The sequence below is a fragment of the Erythranthe guttata genome, chromosome 1 (assembly GCF_056151865.1).
Source record: "Erythranthe guttata isolate IM_541 chromosome 1, IM_541, whole genome shotgun sequence".
NCBI classification, from domain to species: domain Eukaryota; kingdom Viridiplantae; phylum Streptophyta; class Magnoliopsida; order Lamiales; family Phrymaceae; genus Erythranthe; species Erythranthe guttata.
The window spans coordinates 6,761,821-6,782,216 of NC_142533.1; the positions used below are offsets into that span (position 1 = coordinate 6,761,821).

The 20,396-nt window shown below is 33.6% G+C and overlaps 1 protein-coding gene across 1 annotated transcript in view; it reads right to left on the reverse strand.

The window, feature by feature from the left end:
- Window positions 1-7,795: 7,795 nt before the first annotated feature.
- The window catches only part of LOC105962293 (putative disease resistance RPP8-like protein 4), a 77,955-nt gene continuing 65,354 nt past the window's right edge, over window positions 7,796-20,396 (reverse strand). The window contains exons 2-3 of the mRNA XM_088819106.1: window positions 8,562-8,870; window positions 7,796-8,051 (exon numbers count right to left, since the gene is read on the reverse strand). Coding sequence (XP_088675232.1) covers window positions 8,751-8,870 — 120 coding nt within the window. The 3' untranslated portion in view covers window positions 7,796-8,051; window positions 8,562-8,750. The remainder of the gene's footprint in view (window positions 8,052-8,561; window positions 8,871-20,396) is intronic.

Here is a 20,396-nt window from a genome sequence, read left to right on the forward strand (position 1 = left end):
GTGTTAAAAAAATTGGCAAGAAACTCCCTACAAAATTAATCAAGGGACTATTAGTGAGAACCCCCTCTAGCTTTATTTTAATGAGGATAGATCTAGCTCCTTTTCATTTATTAGTGAGAGACCCATCATTTTTTTATTCAAATTTACCCTTCCTCGATTTACTACCTATTATACACTACTTTGATACACTTTTATTTTTTTATTTTTTTGTATTTTAATTTTAATTTTCGTTTTTTTTTATTTATTTCTTATTTAAAAAAAATATTTTTTTAACTTTTTTATTATATTTTTTTATTATATTTTTTTGTCTTCAGTTAAAACAACTGTATTTCAATAAAACAACTATTATTAAAACAACTGTTATTAAAAAAATATGATTAAAACAACTATATATCTCCAGCAACTCTCATTTATCAAAATCAACTATTTGTTAAATCAACTATTACATTCAACTAAAAAGTAATAAAAACAACTATATTGCTGCACGAAAACAACTATATTGCTGTACGAAAACAACTATATTGCTGGACGAAAACAACTATATTGCTGTACGAAAACAACTATATTGTTGTACGAAAACAACTATATTGTTGTACGAAAACAACTATATTGATGTACGAAAATATCTATAAATCTGTAAATAACACCACACAATTTCAACAAAAACAAACGTCCATTATACTATTGATTGAACACAAAATTAGCCTTCTGTATAAGAATTCAACCAAAACTCCAATTAAGAAAATTAAGATTCGAGAATTGGGTTCCAAAAAATCAGAGACGAAGAAGAAGAACAACAACAATGAAACAATGTGGCGGTGGTCTGTATTGAAATCTCAGACGCAATATCAACCCTAGCGCCGCTGCATAATCTCGTCTTTCTCCCTAGCGAAAACCCTAACGTCGTTCTTGACGAGAGAATCCCAGGGGTGAAGATCGTCTTCTTTTCGCGTTGGTGGAGGGAGAAACGCCGTTGGGAGAAGAGAGTAACGATGGCGGCGCAAAGACGGAAGAGGGTTGGAGGCGGTGGCAGAACACAGATGGAAGAGAGTTGGAGGCGCCGATATGTAGAGAGAAAAGAGAGAGAAGAATAAGAAAATAGAGATAACGTGAAATAGGTTTGGTTATTTTAGATATAATAGGGCAAATTAGGTATATTAGTAATGTCAAAAACAATATTAATTAAAAAACAATTATTTAATATAAGGTGGGGGGTTTTCACTAATAATGAAAAGGAGGTTATATCCACCTTAATATAAGTAAATGAATTGGGGGGTTTTCACTAATTATCCCATTAATCAAAGACAATAAGGTCTCTAAGAGCTTATTGTGTGCTACACGTGCGGATTGTGCGACTGAGAGTGTATTTTTGATCAAAAAAGACAAAACTAGCTTTTAAATTATAAATTTCAAAATTACAAAGTCACCAGAAATTCTATATGCCCCAAAATGAAGTTTTCAAAATTTGCAATTCAATCCTTCCCATTTCAAAAAAGGCCATCTTCCCAAATCAAACCACAAACGTCACTCCCGCCAAAAACCATCTTCACACCATCTCCGGTGTCTTCCTCATCGGAAAACGTCATTGGAAGAGAGCCACGTGTTACCATCGTACCCATAACCACCTCCCTCACAACGTCCATATCCACCACCGTGCCGCCGCGGATCTTTTAAATTGCTGGTAGACAGTAGCTCTCCGATGTGTGCGGTGATTGATGCACCATTAGAGGAATTTGATAGAAAGTTGTTTGGGTTCGGGTTTGGGAGTGGGGGTAGGGGTGACAGAAGAGAGTGGGTGGTGTGTTGGTTTGACTGGGAAGATGAAGCAACTGTATTCTCACTTTTTTTTTTTTTTTTTCTTTTGGGATTTTGTTTTCAAATTTATTTTTGTTTTTTTAAGGGATTCAATATTTTATTTTTTTGATTGAATATTTTTATTTTGTTGTATTTTGAAAAATGCAGGGTAATTTTGTCATTTCATCTAAGTGGGTAAAAAGGAAAAAAGAGGCAGTGTGCTTTGTAAAATATAACATATGGGGTTCTTGCTATTTTTTGAACACAAGGGGGTTTTCAGCAATTAGAGATTACACATGGGGTTATGTGCAATTAACTCTTATTATTTGTGTATGATTCAGTTTTTCGATACTATTACTCTAAGTCATGTAACAGTTTGTAAAGTAGACTGAAAATGAGATACAATATCTTACGTGATTCAGATACAAATGTATCATAATCCAAGGGGGGGCCTGCAAATAAGAATTTACTGATTTTAGTTTTACGAGCACAATAATTGGACTTATTCAAAAGTAAAGATCCCTTCTTTGTTGACAACGTTCTTCTATGATACTCGAAATTGTGATCTTCAACTTGCAGTATATCCACCACTCCGTATGGTTAAGCTCCCTTCAACGTTGAATTCTTTCAGTTGGCAGGTCGACCTCCTCCCGAGATCTTTTAAGCTCTTTAATCTTACGGGATAAACTTCATGTCTGGAACAAAATATAAACGATAGCAGAAATATATTATTTGAAAAATTTCTCTCGTTAAAAGGCACACCAAAACTCGTCCCACGTACTGCTCTTTTATATATGTGTGAAAGCCTTGAGAAAATATGAGACGATAAAACATATATATTACACTATACTATACTCATTAATCCACGATCGTCAAACCAAAAAAAGTAGATAAAGATAGGTTGTTAATGACATCTTCTTCACCTACACCACATATTTCGCATAGGGTATCATCAAAGACTTGTCTATTTACAAGATTTTGTCGAGTGGGTAGAAGGTTCTTGCAACATCGCCAAAAGAAGATCTTAACTTTATTTGGCAGATTCAAGTTCCATAACCATTTCCATGAAATCAAAGGAGCCAAGGAGGAGCAATTTGCTGAAGTAAGACCAACCTTTTCTTTCTCAACTTTAACAGCAAAGTGGTAGGCACTACGGACGGAAAATAAACCGTTCTTGTTATATGCCAAATAAGGCGGTCTTCATTTGTCGACATTCCCAGTGGTATGGACAATATGCACTTTTGATCATCGACATTGAAAATGGAATTAATCATATATAAATTCCATTGACCAGTATCACCATCGATAAGATTTTGTACCTTCATTTGTAACTGCCAATGACCTCGTGGGGAGAAAATTTTGAACGTTCGTTCCTTAGGGAGCCATTTACTCCCCCATATGTTCACACTTGCCCCATTCGATCTGATCCTCCACCGAGCACCTTTCTCTACCGGATTAATCGCTCCCCAAATACTTCGCCAAGTGTAAGATGGATTCGACCCCAGAGATGAGTCCAGAATACTCGAGTGAGGATAATATCTAGCCTTGAAAATTGTTGCCAATAAGCTGTGTGGGGAGTCCAATAAGCGCCATACCTGTTTCGCAAGGAGGGCCGTATTGAAAGCATGTAAATACCGAAAACCAAGGCCCCCAAACTCCTTGCTGTTACATTATTATTTTCCCCCAATTCCCTTTCCATTATTATTTTCCCACCAAAACTTACTCATAAGCTTCTCAATTTCTTCCGTAAAGTACCTTGGGAGACGAAAACAACTCATTGCATAGAATGGAATAGCTTGAATCACCGACTTTATAAGTTTCTTACCTTGGGAGACGAAAACAACTCATTGCATAGAATGGAATAGCTTGAATCACCGACTTTATAAGTTTCTTCACCCCCCCCCCCCCCCCCCCTAGAAAACCACTTTTCTTTCCATCCTTGAAGCCGTTGACACACTCGATCACAAAGATAGGTGAAAGCTTCCCGTTTTGATTTTCCTAAAGCGGAAGGGAGGCCTAAATATTTATCGTGTTTATCAACCACCTCCATGGGAATTATCGAGCGAATCAAAGAAATATTATTTGTACTAGTCGTCTTGCTAAAAGCGAATCAACCACCTTCTAGCCAGAGGCCTCTTCGTATATTTGCAAAATCTTTTTAATACATTCAGCCGAAGTAACATTAGCATTACAAAAAATCATAGTGTCATCGGCAAAAAGTAAGTGAGATACCCGGGGAGCTCAAGCACAAACCGACAAACCCGCAATATTTTCACGATGTTCTTCTCTTTTAATCAAAGAACTTAATGCCTCCGTACAAAATAGAAAGAGATAGGGTGAAATTGGGTCACCCTGACGTAATCCCCTCTCTGGTTTAAGAAAGCCAAAAGACACTCCATTTAGTACAAAAGAATAAGTGACCGTGGAGACACATATAGCATAACCAACTCAACAAACTCACTTTTGAACCCAAGCCTGAGCATTACTCGACGAAAGAAATTCCACTCGATTCTATCATAAGCTTTACTCATATCCAATTTAACGGCCATGTGTTCAGCTTTACTCCTCTTCATATAATGAACCACTTCATATGCTCGGAAACAATGTTTTCAAGGTCTGTTTTTTCCTCACACCATGTTCCATTAGCATCGTACATACCCACAATGGTGTTCTTTTTTCGTCTGGAAGAGGCTTTAGCATGTATTATTTTTGTATTTTTATCGCCTTCTCTCATCCAATGGAGTTTAGCGCGTTGTCTCCACATCATCTCCTCTTTGTCTAGTAATTCCTCCAGTTCACTAGACATAATACTGATTTTAGAACTCACATCAGCCGTAAGAACCTATTTTTTCAACTTCACGATTCCCTCCTTAAGATCCTTGATCCTTTTTTGGACACCACCGAATGAGTCTCGACAAATAAACTGGACCATTATTCCACAATTTTATGTTATGATGTTGACCCAAAATCAAGATTTCGAGGTTCCAAAGTCTTGATATAGAGCTGGGAGGTCTCTGTCACACGTGATGGCAAAATACCTTAAGTGAATTAATGCAAGAACTTGATGTGGGAACTCGTAGAAGCGGATCGCAAGTGCATCTAGTATCTTGAGCAATCTTAAACATAAGGGCAACAAGACTGGATATTGTTGTTTTGGACCGTAACAAAGAAGTGATCGTGCATTCGGAATTGATTCCATCCATTCATGAACTTGTGTGAAAGCAAGAAACATTATTGTGCACGGACAAACGCTGCTGGCTGTGGATATTCTCTGGCTCACAATCGGTGTACTTTTTCAGGATATGGAAAAACTTTTCACTCTTAGCTTCATTAACACATAGACTCCGAAAAGTGAAATGCAATCTGCAACTCTTAGTTGACCAAGAATCCACAGATGTTTGCTTTCTCCCAAAACAACAGTATGGCGAATAAGTAGATCCAAGTCATCTCCGTCAGTTTTTTCTTTGTCATAACCATGAATGACTAAGTCCTCAGAAAGCCATAATTTGATGAGCTTGGATCGAGAAATACCATAATGTTTTGGGAACACACCTATATAGAATAAGCTTGCCTTTAGATATTGAGGCAACATTAAGTAACTAAAATATAGTGCCTTTGAGAGGGGCTGTATTGTCCCGCCGCCAACAGCAATCTCCCTTCCCAACCCCACATTCATCTTTGTTGATATAAGAAAAGCCCAGTCCTTAAATTGAAATTTTTTAAAGTTATAGGACTAAATTGAATTTGTGAAAACATTGAAGAAGTTTGAGGGATTAAATTACAATTTGACAGAACTTAATTAAAATTCTCACTCTACCCTGTCCCGCCGCCAACATTCATCTTCGATTAAATTATCAATCGAATCAATTTGGATGACGGAGATGGGTTGTTCGGAATAGGGTTGGAGCAGAGGCGGCGTGGGGGATTTGGTTCTACGCCTATGATGGTGGTGGTGGTGCGGCCGCGGCGGAGCAGAGGTGATGATGGTGATATGCCATTTTCTTTTTCTTTTTTATATTTAACATATATTTGCATATTGTTTGCTAAAATTCAACTATTTTTCCATTTGCCTTTTTTTTTGATTTATTTATATTTAATATCTATTTTTTGCATTTTGAAATTAAAATATTTTATAAAGAATTTTATTGTTTTCGTGATTGATGGGTGTGGCACGTGGTAGTGAATAAAAAATAATCGTAAATTACTTTTATTTTTAGCAAAAATCCGTGGCTTAACCTACTCGGGTATTTTTGTCTTTTTCACAGCTGGTCAACGGCCAAAAGTTAAATGAGTCGAGTATACATCTTAAAAATAAGGATAGGAGTTGTTTGCTAATTTTTTTATGACATGGGGAATTCGCGCAATTACAAATTTTACAGGGGTAGTAAATGCAATAAGCTCTACATTCATTACAAGAATGGCCTCACGAACAAATCATGGAATTTATTTTTATTCTCTTCACTTCGTGTACACAGATGAATAAAATCTATTAAAAACCTCTCTTCGATGATTCACTATTCCCTGAAAGACTCTCAGAATAAATGTTAGCTCAATCGGATGCGATCAATCGAGTCATATTAAAACCTTAAGCATTTTGAAACTAGTATTTGTAAAATAAAATATAGGGTCGTTGATTTCAAATATATCCAAACAAAACTACCCGGTCTTGTTGACAAAACGATATTATACTCTGCTTCCTTTACCTAGTCAATCGAGCGCACGAATCCATAGCACATTCAAGATTCTCTAGATAGAATCTTTAAAACTAGAAGGGGCATAACCGAATTTTGTTAAGCTTTCTGGAAATACATATATATACACGCATATATCTTGGTCTGATTATCAAGGCCTTGGCGAAGGAATCAAGCTCGAATAACCTGTTTCCTTTTATACATATTTTAGAATTTTTGTTCTAGTCGAGTTACGAGTTGAACTTGAGCTTGAAATGAGCTTTCATACCTTAACCGTATTCACTAACAACTTACGGGAAAATTACAGTTTATGTCCATATACTTTACCATTAAAATTATTTATGTCCTCAAACTTTTTCATCCACGCAATATGTCCTCAAACTTGCCACTTTTGAACAATTTATGTTCTGCCGTCAACTCCGCCAGTTAATTTGGACGGAAATATCGTGTGTGGCGCACGTTATGTCGATCTGGCCGTTAAATGCCGACATGGCTTATACACTGAGATGATCTAGCAAAAAAATGCCATCGAGTGACATGTGGTTCTTTCCCTCTATTTCAATTTTAAAATTCTCAATTTTTCATTCCCCCTATTTCATTGAATCGAATGCGCATAAACTCTACCTCCTAAATCCTTCGTACGAAGCATCGGATTGAGGTGAAATTCCGCATCAACAATATTGCCAAACCATAATTTCGCAAATTTCAAATATTAGTGGAGCTGGGACATCAAAATAGAGCAACAATTATTGATTTTGGTAAGTTTCTTCAAAGTTGATTTCTTTGAACTTCGTTTTGGGAATTTGGGAGGTGGTAGTTTCGATTTCAATTAAATTGTATGTTGTAGTGTAGAATATGAGTACAGTTTCGGGGTTAGGGTTTCTGCATTCAGTTCAATGAAATAGGAGAATGAGAAATTGGGGATTTTAATGACAAATTGGGAATTTTAAAATTGAAATAGAGGGAGATAACATGTCATTCCATGTCATTCTTTTCAGCCACATCATCTCGTGGTGTCAGCCAGATCGGCATTTAACAGCCAAATCAACATCATGTGCGCCACACGTGATATTTCTGTCCAGGTTGACGGCAGAACGTAAATTGTTAAAAAGTTGCAAGTTTGATGACATATTTCGTGGATGAAAAAGTTTGAGGACATAAATCGTTTTAGTGGTAAAATTTAGGGATATAAAAACAGTAATTTTCCCACAACTTACACGGAGGTACATTTCACATTCAACAACAATTTGATAGAATCGAATCCATCAAACTTTTTTTTTATTTTTTATTTCCACCCATTGCAAAAGTAAAAAATTAAATAGCTTTTACGTTACATGAATGACCTCACGAACATATCACGAAAATATCCAAAAACATAAGTTTCAATGATCACCGAAAAAAAAAAGGGTTTACAAAAACAGGAAAATATCAAATCATAAACAGTTTTATAAAAGCTTTGAAATTTTGCCACACTTGGCCAATAGGAATCTTCATCTTCATTTGAATAGTTGAGGCATTTCAATCGCCAAGCAACACACGATGAGCCATTTGGAATTTATTATAATCCTGTACACACAGATAAATGAAAATCAATCAAAACCTCTCTTCAACGTTTTCAAGGGTCAAGCTTACCAAAAATTCACTAACGAAAAGGCAAAATTCACCGTGCAACTAAGTTGAAAATCAACATAGAATTGATATGGTAGATATATAATGGTTAATGAACTGAAAAATGATTATAGGATGAAAAATACAATATTAACTAAAACGCCACTGATTTTTTTGGTATCATTCTTTAGAGTATACATCTTTGTTCTTTCGAGTTTCAGAGGCTCAATGGTTCGAAACACTTTACAGAGACTGCAGGTCAGTGAAATAGAATGCAATAGTTTTTGCTAGTTTTCTAAACTAAGAAAAATTAGTATAAAGGCCAATACTCTTTTTTATAATAGAGTATTTTCGTGTGGACAAAAAGAGAAAGACATAGTCAAAATTGCTAAGCTAGGATATGATCATCTAAATATTAGATTCTTCGACCCTAAAAAATTTCAAATAGATTTGACGGCCATTAATTACCTTTATAGATCCGTAACTGAAGAACGTATTTTAACTTCTGCACCTACAACGGGTCCCCACTCGCGCATTTTCTTCATAAAGGATGTGCTGCAATCATCTACCTCTAGTAGATTGGTGTAGTCGAATTGATTCGAGATGTTTTTCAATTTATAGCAATGCCTAACAATCACCCACCTAAAGTATTGACTGTCAAATTCCAAGTTCTCTATATCCAAGTCTTCCAGCAGCAAGAACTCCAACTTGGGGAACTGTCCTGTGCTGGTTTTCCACAGAGGGCCGCAAAAGGCATACCATCGCAGTTTGAGCACTCTAAGCTCCGGTAATGATGCAATCACTTCCATATTCTCCCAAGGAAATCCACATCCACTCAGGCTTATCTTCATAATGTTCCTAGGACAGTTCGAAACCGAACGAACAATTTGAGAGCTCAAATTAGGATTTACAACAACGCATTTGAATGACTCAATTTGAACGGCTATTCTCGTTAGCTTGGGGATTCTTGAAAGCACTTCTACGGTACAACTGTGAATACTCACACCTGAAACTGTTATAAGATTCTCAAGATGAGAATCATCCGGAGGAGGTGGGAGGTCGAAGCCTTGCAACAAAGTTGCCTTAGTTTATGCATGTTCTAGATATCTATAGGCAGATACACTGGACCATTATTCGACAATTTGATGTTATGATGTCGAGTGAAAATCAATACCTCGAGGTTACAAAGTGTGGATGTGGAGTTGGGGAGCTCTCTATCACACGTGATGGAAAGATACGTCAAGTGAACTAATGCAAGTAGTTGATGTGGGAACTCGTAGAAGCGGATCACAAGTGCATCTAGTACCTTGAGCAATCTAAAACACAAGGGCAACAATACTGGATATTGTTGTTTTGGACCGAAACACAGAAGAGATCGTGCATTCGAAACATGTGAAAGCAAGAACAACATTATTGTGGACGCACAAACGCATAATAATAATAATAATAATAATAATAATAATAATAATAATAATAATAATAATAATAATAATAATAATAATAATAATAATAATAATAATAATAATAATAATAATAATAATAATAATAATAATAATAATAATAATAATAATAATAATAATAATAATAATAATAATAATAATAATAATAATAATAATAATAATAATAATAATAATAATAATAATAATAATAATAATAATAATAATATTAATAATAATAATAATAATAATAATAATAATAATAATAATAATAATAATAATAATAATAATAATAATAATAATAATAATAATAATAATAATAATAATAATAATAATAATAATAATAATAATAATAATAATAATAGTGCCAAATTACGGCCCACCTCCTAAGTTATGGTTAAATTACGAAAATCCTCCTCATCTTTGGGTAATTACAACCACCCCGTCAACTATGTATTATCTTACGAAAATACTCCTCCAAAGGTAAATTTAGGGATGTTAAATCGGCAAAACCGAACCGAAATTTAGGTACGCCAACGTTTCATATCGCTTACCGAACTGATTATATGATTTGGTACGATAAATAACAGAATTACATAGATTATATATAAAAATATTTAAAAGAAGGGATAGCTGTACTTATTAACCAAACAAAAAGGAAAAGGATAGCTTGTCATATCACCAAAAGTCCAATTTTATTATTAGCGAGAACCCCCTCTAACATTATTTTAATAAGGATGGGTCGAGTTCCTTTTTCTTTATTAGTGAGAAACTCATCCTTTTTTTATTCTCAAATTTACCATCCCACTATTTACTATTCATTATCCACTATTTTGATGTATTTTATTTTTATTTTTTATATTTAAATTTTAATTTTCGTTTTTTTATTTATTTCTTCTGTAAAAAAGAATAATTTTAAAATATATATATATATATATATTTTTTTAATTTTTTTAATATTTTTATCTAAATATTCCTTTTCTATATTTTTTACTTTTCAGTTAAAACAACTATATGTCAATAAAACAACTATTATTAAACGATTGTTAATTAAAAAATTGGTATTAAAACAATGGTACATCAGTTTCACAATTTATTAATTAATTATATATTATATTATTTCCATTGTAAGATTAACTGATTATTTAATCAAAACATCACCAAAACAACTGTTTGTTAAACCAACTATTTATTCAAGCCAACTAAAAAGTTATGAAAACAATAATATTGTTGTACAAAAATATATATATTGCTATACGAAAACAGCTACATTGAATCAACTACAAATTATTGAAATCAACAAAAACAAAAGAAAAAACACACACAAAAATTCCAACAAAAACGACTATTATTGAAACCAACTACAACCGTAACGAAAACTACTATATCTTTTTAAGTAACACGAACACAATTTCAACAAACGAGCCTCCCAAACAATACCTACTCCTCGAGGTCAATCTATTCCATTACAACTGTGGTGGAGGTGGTCTTCCGACGAGGATTGCAGGAATGCTTCCAAATATCAAAGAACAAAAAAAAAAAAAAAATACCAGCAGATTTGCTCATCCCTCGGAAAGGAAGGGGGGAGACCAGAAAGGCCACTGTTCATCCTAGATTTGGCGGCGGCGCCTTGTCGTTATCGAGATCTGGAGCCGGCTTCATCCTCTCCTTGCTCGCGCCCCCCAGTCGGATCCCCAATTTGAGGAAAAAGAGAAGGGGGTCTTCCTCGTCGTTGTTGAGATGCAGAGCCGCCTTCGTCACCTTCACCGCCGCCGCCATCCCAGCCGATACTACTGAATTTCAGTTCGAGAAAAGAAGAAAAGACATGATGGGGATTAGAGAACGGCGGTTTGTTGCAGACAATGTGGCTTGGGTTTGTAAATATAAGATTTGGTAATTAGGGATAATATAGGTATAACACTTAATAATTGTATTAATATTAATTTAATTAAATAATTAAGGGGGTTCTCACTAATAAAAATGAGGTTATATCCATCGTGATATAAGTAAATGAATTAGGGGGTTTTCACTAATTATCCATTTCATATAAAACATTATCCAATTAATGACAATTCTATTAAGGGATTATTTGAGAAAACTCCTCTAAATGACTTTTGCATTTAGTATAGACCCTTTTTTTTTTTTTGTGATAAATCCTGAATTTGAATTTATATTATATAGTACGATTATACCCCTCACCAAACTCATATCCAACACCTTTTAACTCTAGCCACACTAGTTTTCTATCCTTCTCTTTCGATCGATATTTTCTAACGACGAGATTTGGTTCCGACGACCGGATGTAGAGCCGCCGAGCAGATCTTTGTCGGCGATTTCATTCCTCCCATCTCCGCCGTTGCTCTTCACTGTTTTTTTTTATTTTTTTTACCTTAATTCTTTTCTCCACCGCCCTCCTTCTATTTTTTCTCGTTCAACAGTTGCTTCAAGAGCGGATCGTAGTTAGGGTTTCCTCACTACTCCTAATTCGGAAATTCTATTTAATTATTTGGAAGTTAATGTTTAATTTAATATAAATAGTTTTTCCTTGTTTAGTCTTTTGATAGAGTCAAATATTTAACGTATGTGAATTTCTAGAGCCTTGTCCTCTCCATATGGACAACCTATTTGGTGGAATTTTTTGTTCAATATTCTTGCATTAAACGTACCTTTGTATGTCTTCTATTGTAGTTTAAATGTACTTATTTTTGTTATATTTATCTTATAAATACTAGATTTTTGTCATGTGCGATGCACGTGAATGGAGTAGAATTAACAAAGGGTAAAGTTTAATTTAAACGACAAAATTAAGATTTCAATTCATTTTGATGATGTTCTGCTATATGTATTAGTGATAAACCTTCATCTATAAACTTTTTTCCCCATATTTATTAATTTAACTTTATGTAAGTGATGTAATATGGTTGTATATTTATCTTATCCATGTTAAGATAGAAGTTTGACGAATCTTCTTCTTTATCATCCATAACAGGCCTCAATTAACTGTAAATCAATGATGTCATTAAATCTCAAGGAATGACCATGAAATTGGGCTCAAATTTATATAAAGACATTACCTCCATAAATACTAGGGACTTGATATTTGTGGTAGCATTTTTATGAATAAGGGTTTCCAATAATTCACTCTACCTCTCTTTCTCTCTCTCTAGACAAAAATTTCTCTAAAGCTTTTATATAAGAAATCGTCCCGAAACCCATCTTATTGTAGTGATTAACAAAGGAAAATGAGTGCATCGGATGAGGATCGAGATACACAATCCAATGAGGTAAAATTTGTTCGTTTTTGTTCTATAAATCGGGAAAACGTGACTCACGACCAAAATGGGTGCTGAAAAATGATTCACGCCCAACTGGACGCAGAAAAGACCAATCCACGCCCAAAGTGGGCGCCCAGTCGGCCTTTTCATGCCCGGTTTGGGCGCGCAACACTGTTTTTCGCGCCCCATTTGGGCACCAACCACTTTTGCAGTTTTATTTTCTAATACTCTTTTAACGTTATTTTGTTTCGTAGTTATTTCAGGAAGAGCAACAAAATTCTTTTATGTTTGAAGTTGATCATAGTGAGCATTTTATAGTAACGTAATTATATAACTCGAGGGATAAGTTTATAGATTTTGACGATGCATTGGCGGGGTGGACGTCGTGCGTGAGACAATATAAACAGTAGTTGATGTATTTTCTTTGTATGTAGTTCTTGTATTGTTTGACGTTTATTCCCATTCTAAACAATTGTTGATGTATTTTCTATTTATGTAGTTCTTGTATTGTTTGATGTTTATTCCCATTCTAAACAATTGTTGATGTATTTTCTTTTCATGTAGTTCTGTGTTGTTTGATGCTATGTAATATATTTGTTTGATGCTTATGTAAAATAAAAAAAAAACATAAAATAAATAGTAATCCGGCCATAATTAAAAAAAACATATACGAACCAATAGCAGTATGTCGATAATTAAAAAAGAAACCCTAAAAATACGTAGTAGTGTCGAAAATACAAATTAATTAGCTAATGAATGAAATAAAAACAAAATATTTTAATTAACTCAATAAATTTCATAAAAAAAAATAGATACCGAACCGGACGACCGGTCCATGTGCCGGTCAGGGATTTGCATGCTTGGACCGGGCGCCCAAACCTCCGGTCCACGCCTAAACCAGGTGTCCTCCCTCCATTTCCACCCCCAAAATAGTTTTCACGCCCATTTTGGGCGTGTAAACGAATTTCACACGCTTGTTTTGGGAGTGGAAATTGCGCAATATCAGCAAAATAACCCCCCAAAACGCGATTTATTAGGGGTTTTCACATGATTAACACCAAATTAACCACAAATTAAATGCATATGACTAATTTAAATGAGAAATTACCTTTAATTTTAAAGAGATTTACGGAATTAGGTGGATTTGTGAGAATTGTTGTGGGTTTTTTGAGTTTTGGGGCTTTTGGGGGTTTTGGTGGTTTTTGAGAGAGAAAGTCAAGAAAAAAATGAACGGTATTCGTAATTTTAATCCTTCATAAATCATTTCAGTAAATATAATTATCACTTAATTGCCTAATGAGAATTATCTCTAATGTGTAATATGATATTTTAACCCCTAAAAAAACACCATTTTTTTCTTTTATACATAAGAGGAATAATTACACTTTTTGTCCCTATAGTTAACACATAAAACGATTTTGTCCGTACACATTTTCGCCACGATTTTGGTCCTCAAACTTCCCACTTTTTGATAATTTTAGTTCGGCATCAAATTTGACTGTTAAGTTGGATGGGGTCGTCACGTACGCCTCACGTGACATCCATTTGACAAACAAAAAATGAGCTGGGAGACACGGATTAGTCCCCATTACCTAACTCAAAACCCTATGTAAACCCCCAAATTCACCTCAAAATAGTCATCCTGGACCATGGATTAAGATTCTTGACAAGACATTGCAAGTTTGATTTATACACATTTATTTCATCAACCTGGTTGGATAGGAAATTTTCCGCAACTTCTTTGATGAAAATGCATTTGTTTCTTCTATTCGTTGGTTCTCTCCCTTTTTTTTAATATTAATTTTGTTTCCAATAAAATCTAACATTTTTTTATTTTTGGTAGAGTAGAGTATGAAATGGAAGTGATGTGAAATTTCTTTTCAATTCCTTTATTCAGTTTTATCATCCACCAAATAAATAGTTGATTGAGCATATTCGATGCAGTTAGGGATATGTTATCAAAAATTGCACGTCAAATTTATACACATGGTTTTCTCTCTCTTTCTATCTCTTGATCTATATTTCACTGTTCTGGACATGAGACCATAATAATAAATAAAAAAATCATTTACCGGGTTACGAAATTAGGGGAGAGAGAATGATGAGTGATTAGCTGTCTTCCAGCTCATGTTTTGTCTGCCAAATGGATGTTATGTGAGGCGCATGTGACTGACTCCATCCAACTTAACATCAAATCTAACGGCCGAACCAAAATTGTTAAAAAGTGTTAAGTTTGAGGACAAAAACCGTGACATAAAATGTCTGAGGACAAAAATCATTTTGGGTGGTAAGTATAGGGACAAAAAATGTAATTATTCCTACATAAGAGATATACGAAATATAAATTTGTACCATGATTTATGGGTGATATTTAGGAAAAGGAAATCGGCCAAAATATTCAAATTTTTTGGATCATTTAAATTGAAAATTTGTTGATTTGAAGGATAGTGATATGTATTAGCGAAAAAAAAAAATCTAAGCTATTTTAAGGGATATATGTGAATCAAATTCTTTTCTAAATTATTAAATAATTTTCTCATAAAAATGATATTGGGATTTTTGTGCATCGGTTCTTGACCAACCATCTTTACTAAGGTTCATGGCTATATATCTTTCGCCAATAACCCCATCCTACTGTAATATGATTGTTGTTGAAGTTAATGATGTCTATGTGAAATCATTGAAAAACTAACATAACTCTTATAATTCTCTGGTGGGACAACCAATGTACTCTTGATAACCAAAATGTATCATCCAATCACAATGTTCCTCATGGCACATCTAGTCCTTATGCAACAGGCTCTGCTTATTGTGGATGCTCTTTAACCAATTCACGTTTTTTTCCTTATTGAAAGATGAAACATACATTAGAAAAATAAACAAAAAAACTCAGGAGCTTGGTGCATTAACATAATTTCCAGCTAGCATTGAGCATGAATGTAAATTATGTTACAAACATACTCTCCACAAATTTAATTGGTCTACTTGCTTCACAGTAGTATAAAGAGAAGGTTAGGTTCGTGAAACCTTTACAAAGAGTATCACTCCACATGAACGCAAGTCTGGAGTAGCTCTATAATGGTCTCGATCGTTTAAGAGTTAGAGAATTTAGATAAATTCGAAACATAGAAGAAGAGATGTTCTCATAAACAAAAAAGAGACTTGCATATTTTAATCACATACCTCGGGGCATTTTGAGTTTGACAGACTATGTATCAGGCCATCATTCTGTCAAAGTAATGACATAATAATTTCACAAAGTGAAACTAAGTCTACTTATAAAGAATAAATAATTCATGGATGAACTTTAGATATTGTCCATAAGTTTGCATACAATGATATCTTTGATATGTTACAAAGATTGAAAGATATATCTCAAGGGAACTTGCATCTCAAGGGTAGTAAAATGTGCCTTATTTATTCTAGAGCACTGAGTTGGTTGTCAATTTGAATGCGTTTTAAAAGAGCGTAGCAAGAGCATAATCTTGAACTTTATATAGTAAAACCTGCTACAGTTCTAAATAAAACAATGAAATATATTAATGAAACTAAAACAGTTTGTCTTCAGTCATTGGTATGTCATGAAATATCAAAACAAAGAACGGACTACATGTACTCATTTAGCTTCCTATAAACTAACTATTGAGTAAAAGCATTTGAGAATACAAGATTGAGCTGAAATTTCTGCTTATGCATTTTGGGTGGCTTCATTTTGTCCTTAACCTGTCAGTTTCATCATCATGTGACTACACCGTAGATCGGAGAATCCATTTGTTGTTGACTTCACCTATACGGTTGTACCTCCCATGCTTGCTATGTCTAAGAAATATGGTGGACATCTTACATCCTTATCTGTAGTTTTGACGGATCACAACAACTTGCTATAAAGGGGAAAAAATAAAAAGAAAAAAACCATATATAACTATTGAATGACCATCTCAACCAAAAACTTAAGCTATTATTATTTAATACTAATATCTGCAATTCACCCCCTAAAGTTCAAGCGAGTTACATTTGAAGCCTTGCACTTGAAATATTTGAAATGGGTGGCAGTGGGATTCGAACTCATGACCTTTCATTTGGCCTGACACTGATACCATGTTGAATAACTACCTCAACCAAAAGCTTAAGCTATTAGTGAAGTGTATCATTTAATACTAATATCTCCAATATTAACATTGATAAAGCATATAAAGTATACAGGCATAATTCACTCTAGTATCCCCTTGAATGGCTCGTAGATTTTCTATAATAATATCTCCCAGAAACTCACCGGAATAGTAACTGGAACCAGATCGAAGAAATTGCATAAAGCAACATGCTTGCCAAGTTCAGATTTGTGTTAAAGGCATTTAATATCTAATAACTTTAAAATTTCTTATGAGAGCACGACAGCGAATACAAGTGTTTTACATTAGGTGAGAGGTATTGCATGCATGAAGGAGATGGATGATTCAACCAGAGCCTAAAGCTTAATTCGTAATTTTTAATTTGGAGCAAACACAAACAAAACTCACTAAATTGAAAAGGAAACTATCTATAGCCACTGGACCCTAACATTTAGAGGGAAAAAAATATGAATTGAAAAATATAAGAAATTCATGAACAAATAAAAATTATTAAAAAATTCAAATAATATAGAAGATAAAACAAACAAGGGCATTAAAATTTTCGCCGTCAAAATAAAAATCACGGAAACAAGTTTATAGAAATAAATTACATGAGAAATAACTTTTAATTCCTAATTATATTTTTCTACCATTAGACAACATAAAACCATCAGTCAAGTGCATAAAGTTTAGGGTAAATTCCACTTTCCCCGTTTGTACTTCGGTTGAATATGACTTTACCCCCTTATACTCTCAATTACATCGATTTGACCTCCTAAAATTGTCTCAATGTGGCCATCGTCGTTAGGTTTCAGACCTTTGACCTTAACACCCTTTGATCTATGTCTGAAAATAACAAAAAACCACCCCTCCTAGTTTAAATAATTATTAAAAAAATACAAAAAATTAAATAAAATTGTGGGGAGCAAATCAATATAATCGAGAATAGAAGTGGGGTAAAGTGATATCGAGCCAAAGTACAAGAGGGAATGGAATTTTTCCTAAAATTTATATCAGTAACCAATAGAGGTAGTCAAGCCACCAAAAGGGAAGTCTCCGAGTAACTAAGAAATGACAATCTAATATAACCATCTAATGCAAAACTACCCATAGCAATATAAAGCCAATTTAACAGATTATTTGGTATTTATCCACTCACAATTCATAACATTAACAAAGATTGATAACATGGCAGTTCAACTTCCTATTTTCATAAACAGAATGTGGAATACTAAAAGCCACGTAAAACCAAAATTAAATTATGGTTTCCAAAAAATGTACAACTTAGTCTTATTGGAGAAAGACTAACAACTTTGATGAGATTGGATCACTGCACTGGCTAAACTCAAGTCATGCAACATCACCATTGGATTAAGCAAATAAAGCCGTTGTAGGATCAATACATTTTCTTTCTTTTGTAATGAGTTCCAGATAATGCATATATATGTGAATTTGAGATGACAAGAAGAAGCCAATTGAAATAGAAAGTATTTATAAACTTCACGCATAACATTCTTAGTCACAAACTATATCACAATAAATCATACCTGCCAATACATAAATAAAGAATTGAACGGAAAAATAAAATGTAATTGCAAGTAAATTTAGTTGATAAAAGTTAAATCAATAATCCCTATTTATAGACCATTGATTTTATGAAACTGACACGTGTTTTGAATTACCTGAGTAGAAATAATTTTAAATCATAATCCCTATGTAAATAAATAATCCCCATGCATATAACCCATACATGTTTCATTCGGTCAATTAATTCAAATGAATAAAAAAAAAAATAACTTAGTACGTACATTGAAGTGGGAAAAATATGCAAAATAACTTACGAACTTTATTAACAGAGGCTCAATCCGGTCTTGATATAGAGGATTTATTCCTTCATTAATCTAGAAAACTTTATCAATTTCTCAAAAGTTAGGGTTCAAACTATTGCACATAGAACTGAAAACAAAAAAACAGAGAAAAAGAAGAAGACGCAAAACAAATAGAGAAGAGAAAGAAAAGATGAAAGAGGACTTGAAAATAGAAGTTACGATCATTTTCTTTTCTTTCTTTAGTGTAGCAGATGCAAAACTGAAATTCATATTGACTTATCGAGACCATTGAGTTTCTTTGAATTTATTGTATAACTAACATTTAATAGATACATGAGTTCATCTTTTCCGGTGCCTCTATACATTGAACTCTAAAAAATATTAATTATGTTCATAAACATACATTAAAGACTAATTATAAATTAATATTAATTATTTTAATTTTGATAGGGGCATTTTGGTCATCACAAAAAAGGGAAGAAACCTCCCCTAACATTCCCACCTTCATAAGTAGTATAGATATGTGTGAAAGCCTGGAGAAAATATGAGACAATAAAACATATATATTCAATTATACTCTACTACATTAACCACGATCGTCAAAACAAAAAAAAAAAAATAGATAAAATAGGCCATTTTACAACAGGTTCTAAATCATGATATATATATATATATATATATATATATATATATATATATATATATATATATATATATATATATATATATATGTGAGTAATGTGCAAAAAGTACCCCTTTGTAATTCTTATTTGCTAAAAATCCCCTGTGATAAAAAAAAACTAGCAAAAATGCCCCGTGCAAAAAAAGTCAAAGGCAAAAAACCCCTTTGTACGAGAATGTGTGTTACACTCGCTCCTTGTGTGATCTTTTTTTGTTCATTTTTGCTTATGAAAATGACATAACTGCCCCCCAAACCACCACCATCATCTCTCTTCACTCCCTTTTCTCTCTCTTCGAAGAAGAGAGACTCTTCTTCTGCACAAATAGAACACACATATCCACCATGAAACTCCAAGATATCTCTGATTTCCAAATAGAATTGAAGAACACAATCTCTCTGTATTTTTGTGCAATCATTGCCTCCTCGTAGTAATCACCCAATTTTGGTGCTACAAATTTGCGATTGAAAATAAAATAAAAAATATATGTATGTATATATACACACACACCAGGTCCTCTCCCTCTCTGTCTCATTAAGAACAAAAAATAATGTTCAAACTTGAGCAAAGAAACACCAGTAAAGAAACACCAGTAAAGAAGAACGAATCAAATGATCTCAGCCTTGCTGCAGTAAGCAATTCCGAGTTCGAGTTATCACAAGAGCTTTATGACTCTATGAGGAATCTCCGTGGTGAACGACGGATTTTGGAGAAGAAGACTGGTTTTATTGAATTTGTGGGAAAATTGCAATTCAATCCCCTAATTTAAGTTTTACATGTTTACCAAAATTGTACTTTTGCCCCCTATTTTAAGTTATCTGATCTTACACTATTTTATTGGAGGGTATCTTTGTCTTCTTACGTTCAGTCAATGCCCAAGATTATAGTGGGTGCAATGAGCTATTTAAATTTTTACATAAGGGAGTTTTTGCTATTTGTCTTATCATTTGCAGGTTTTTGGCAGATACGAATTA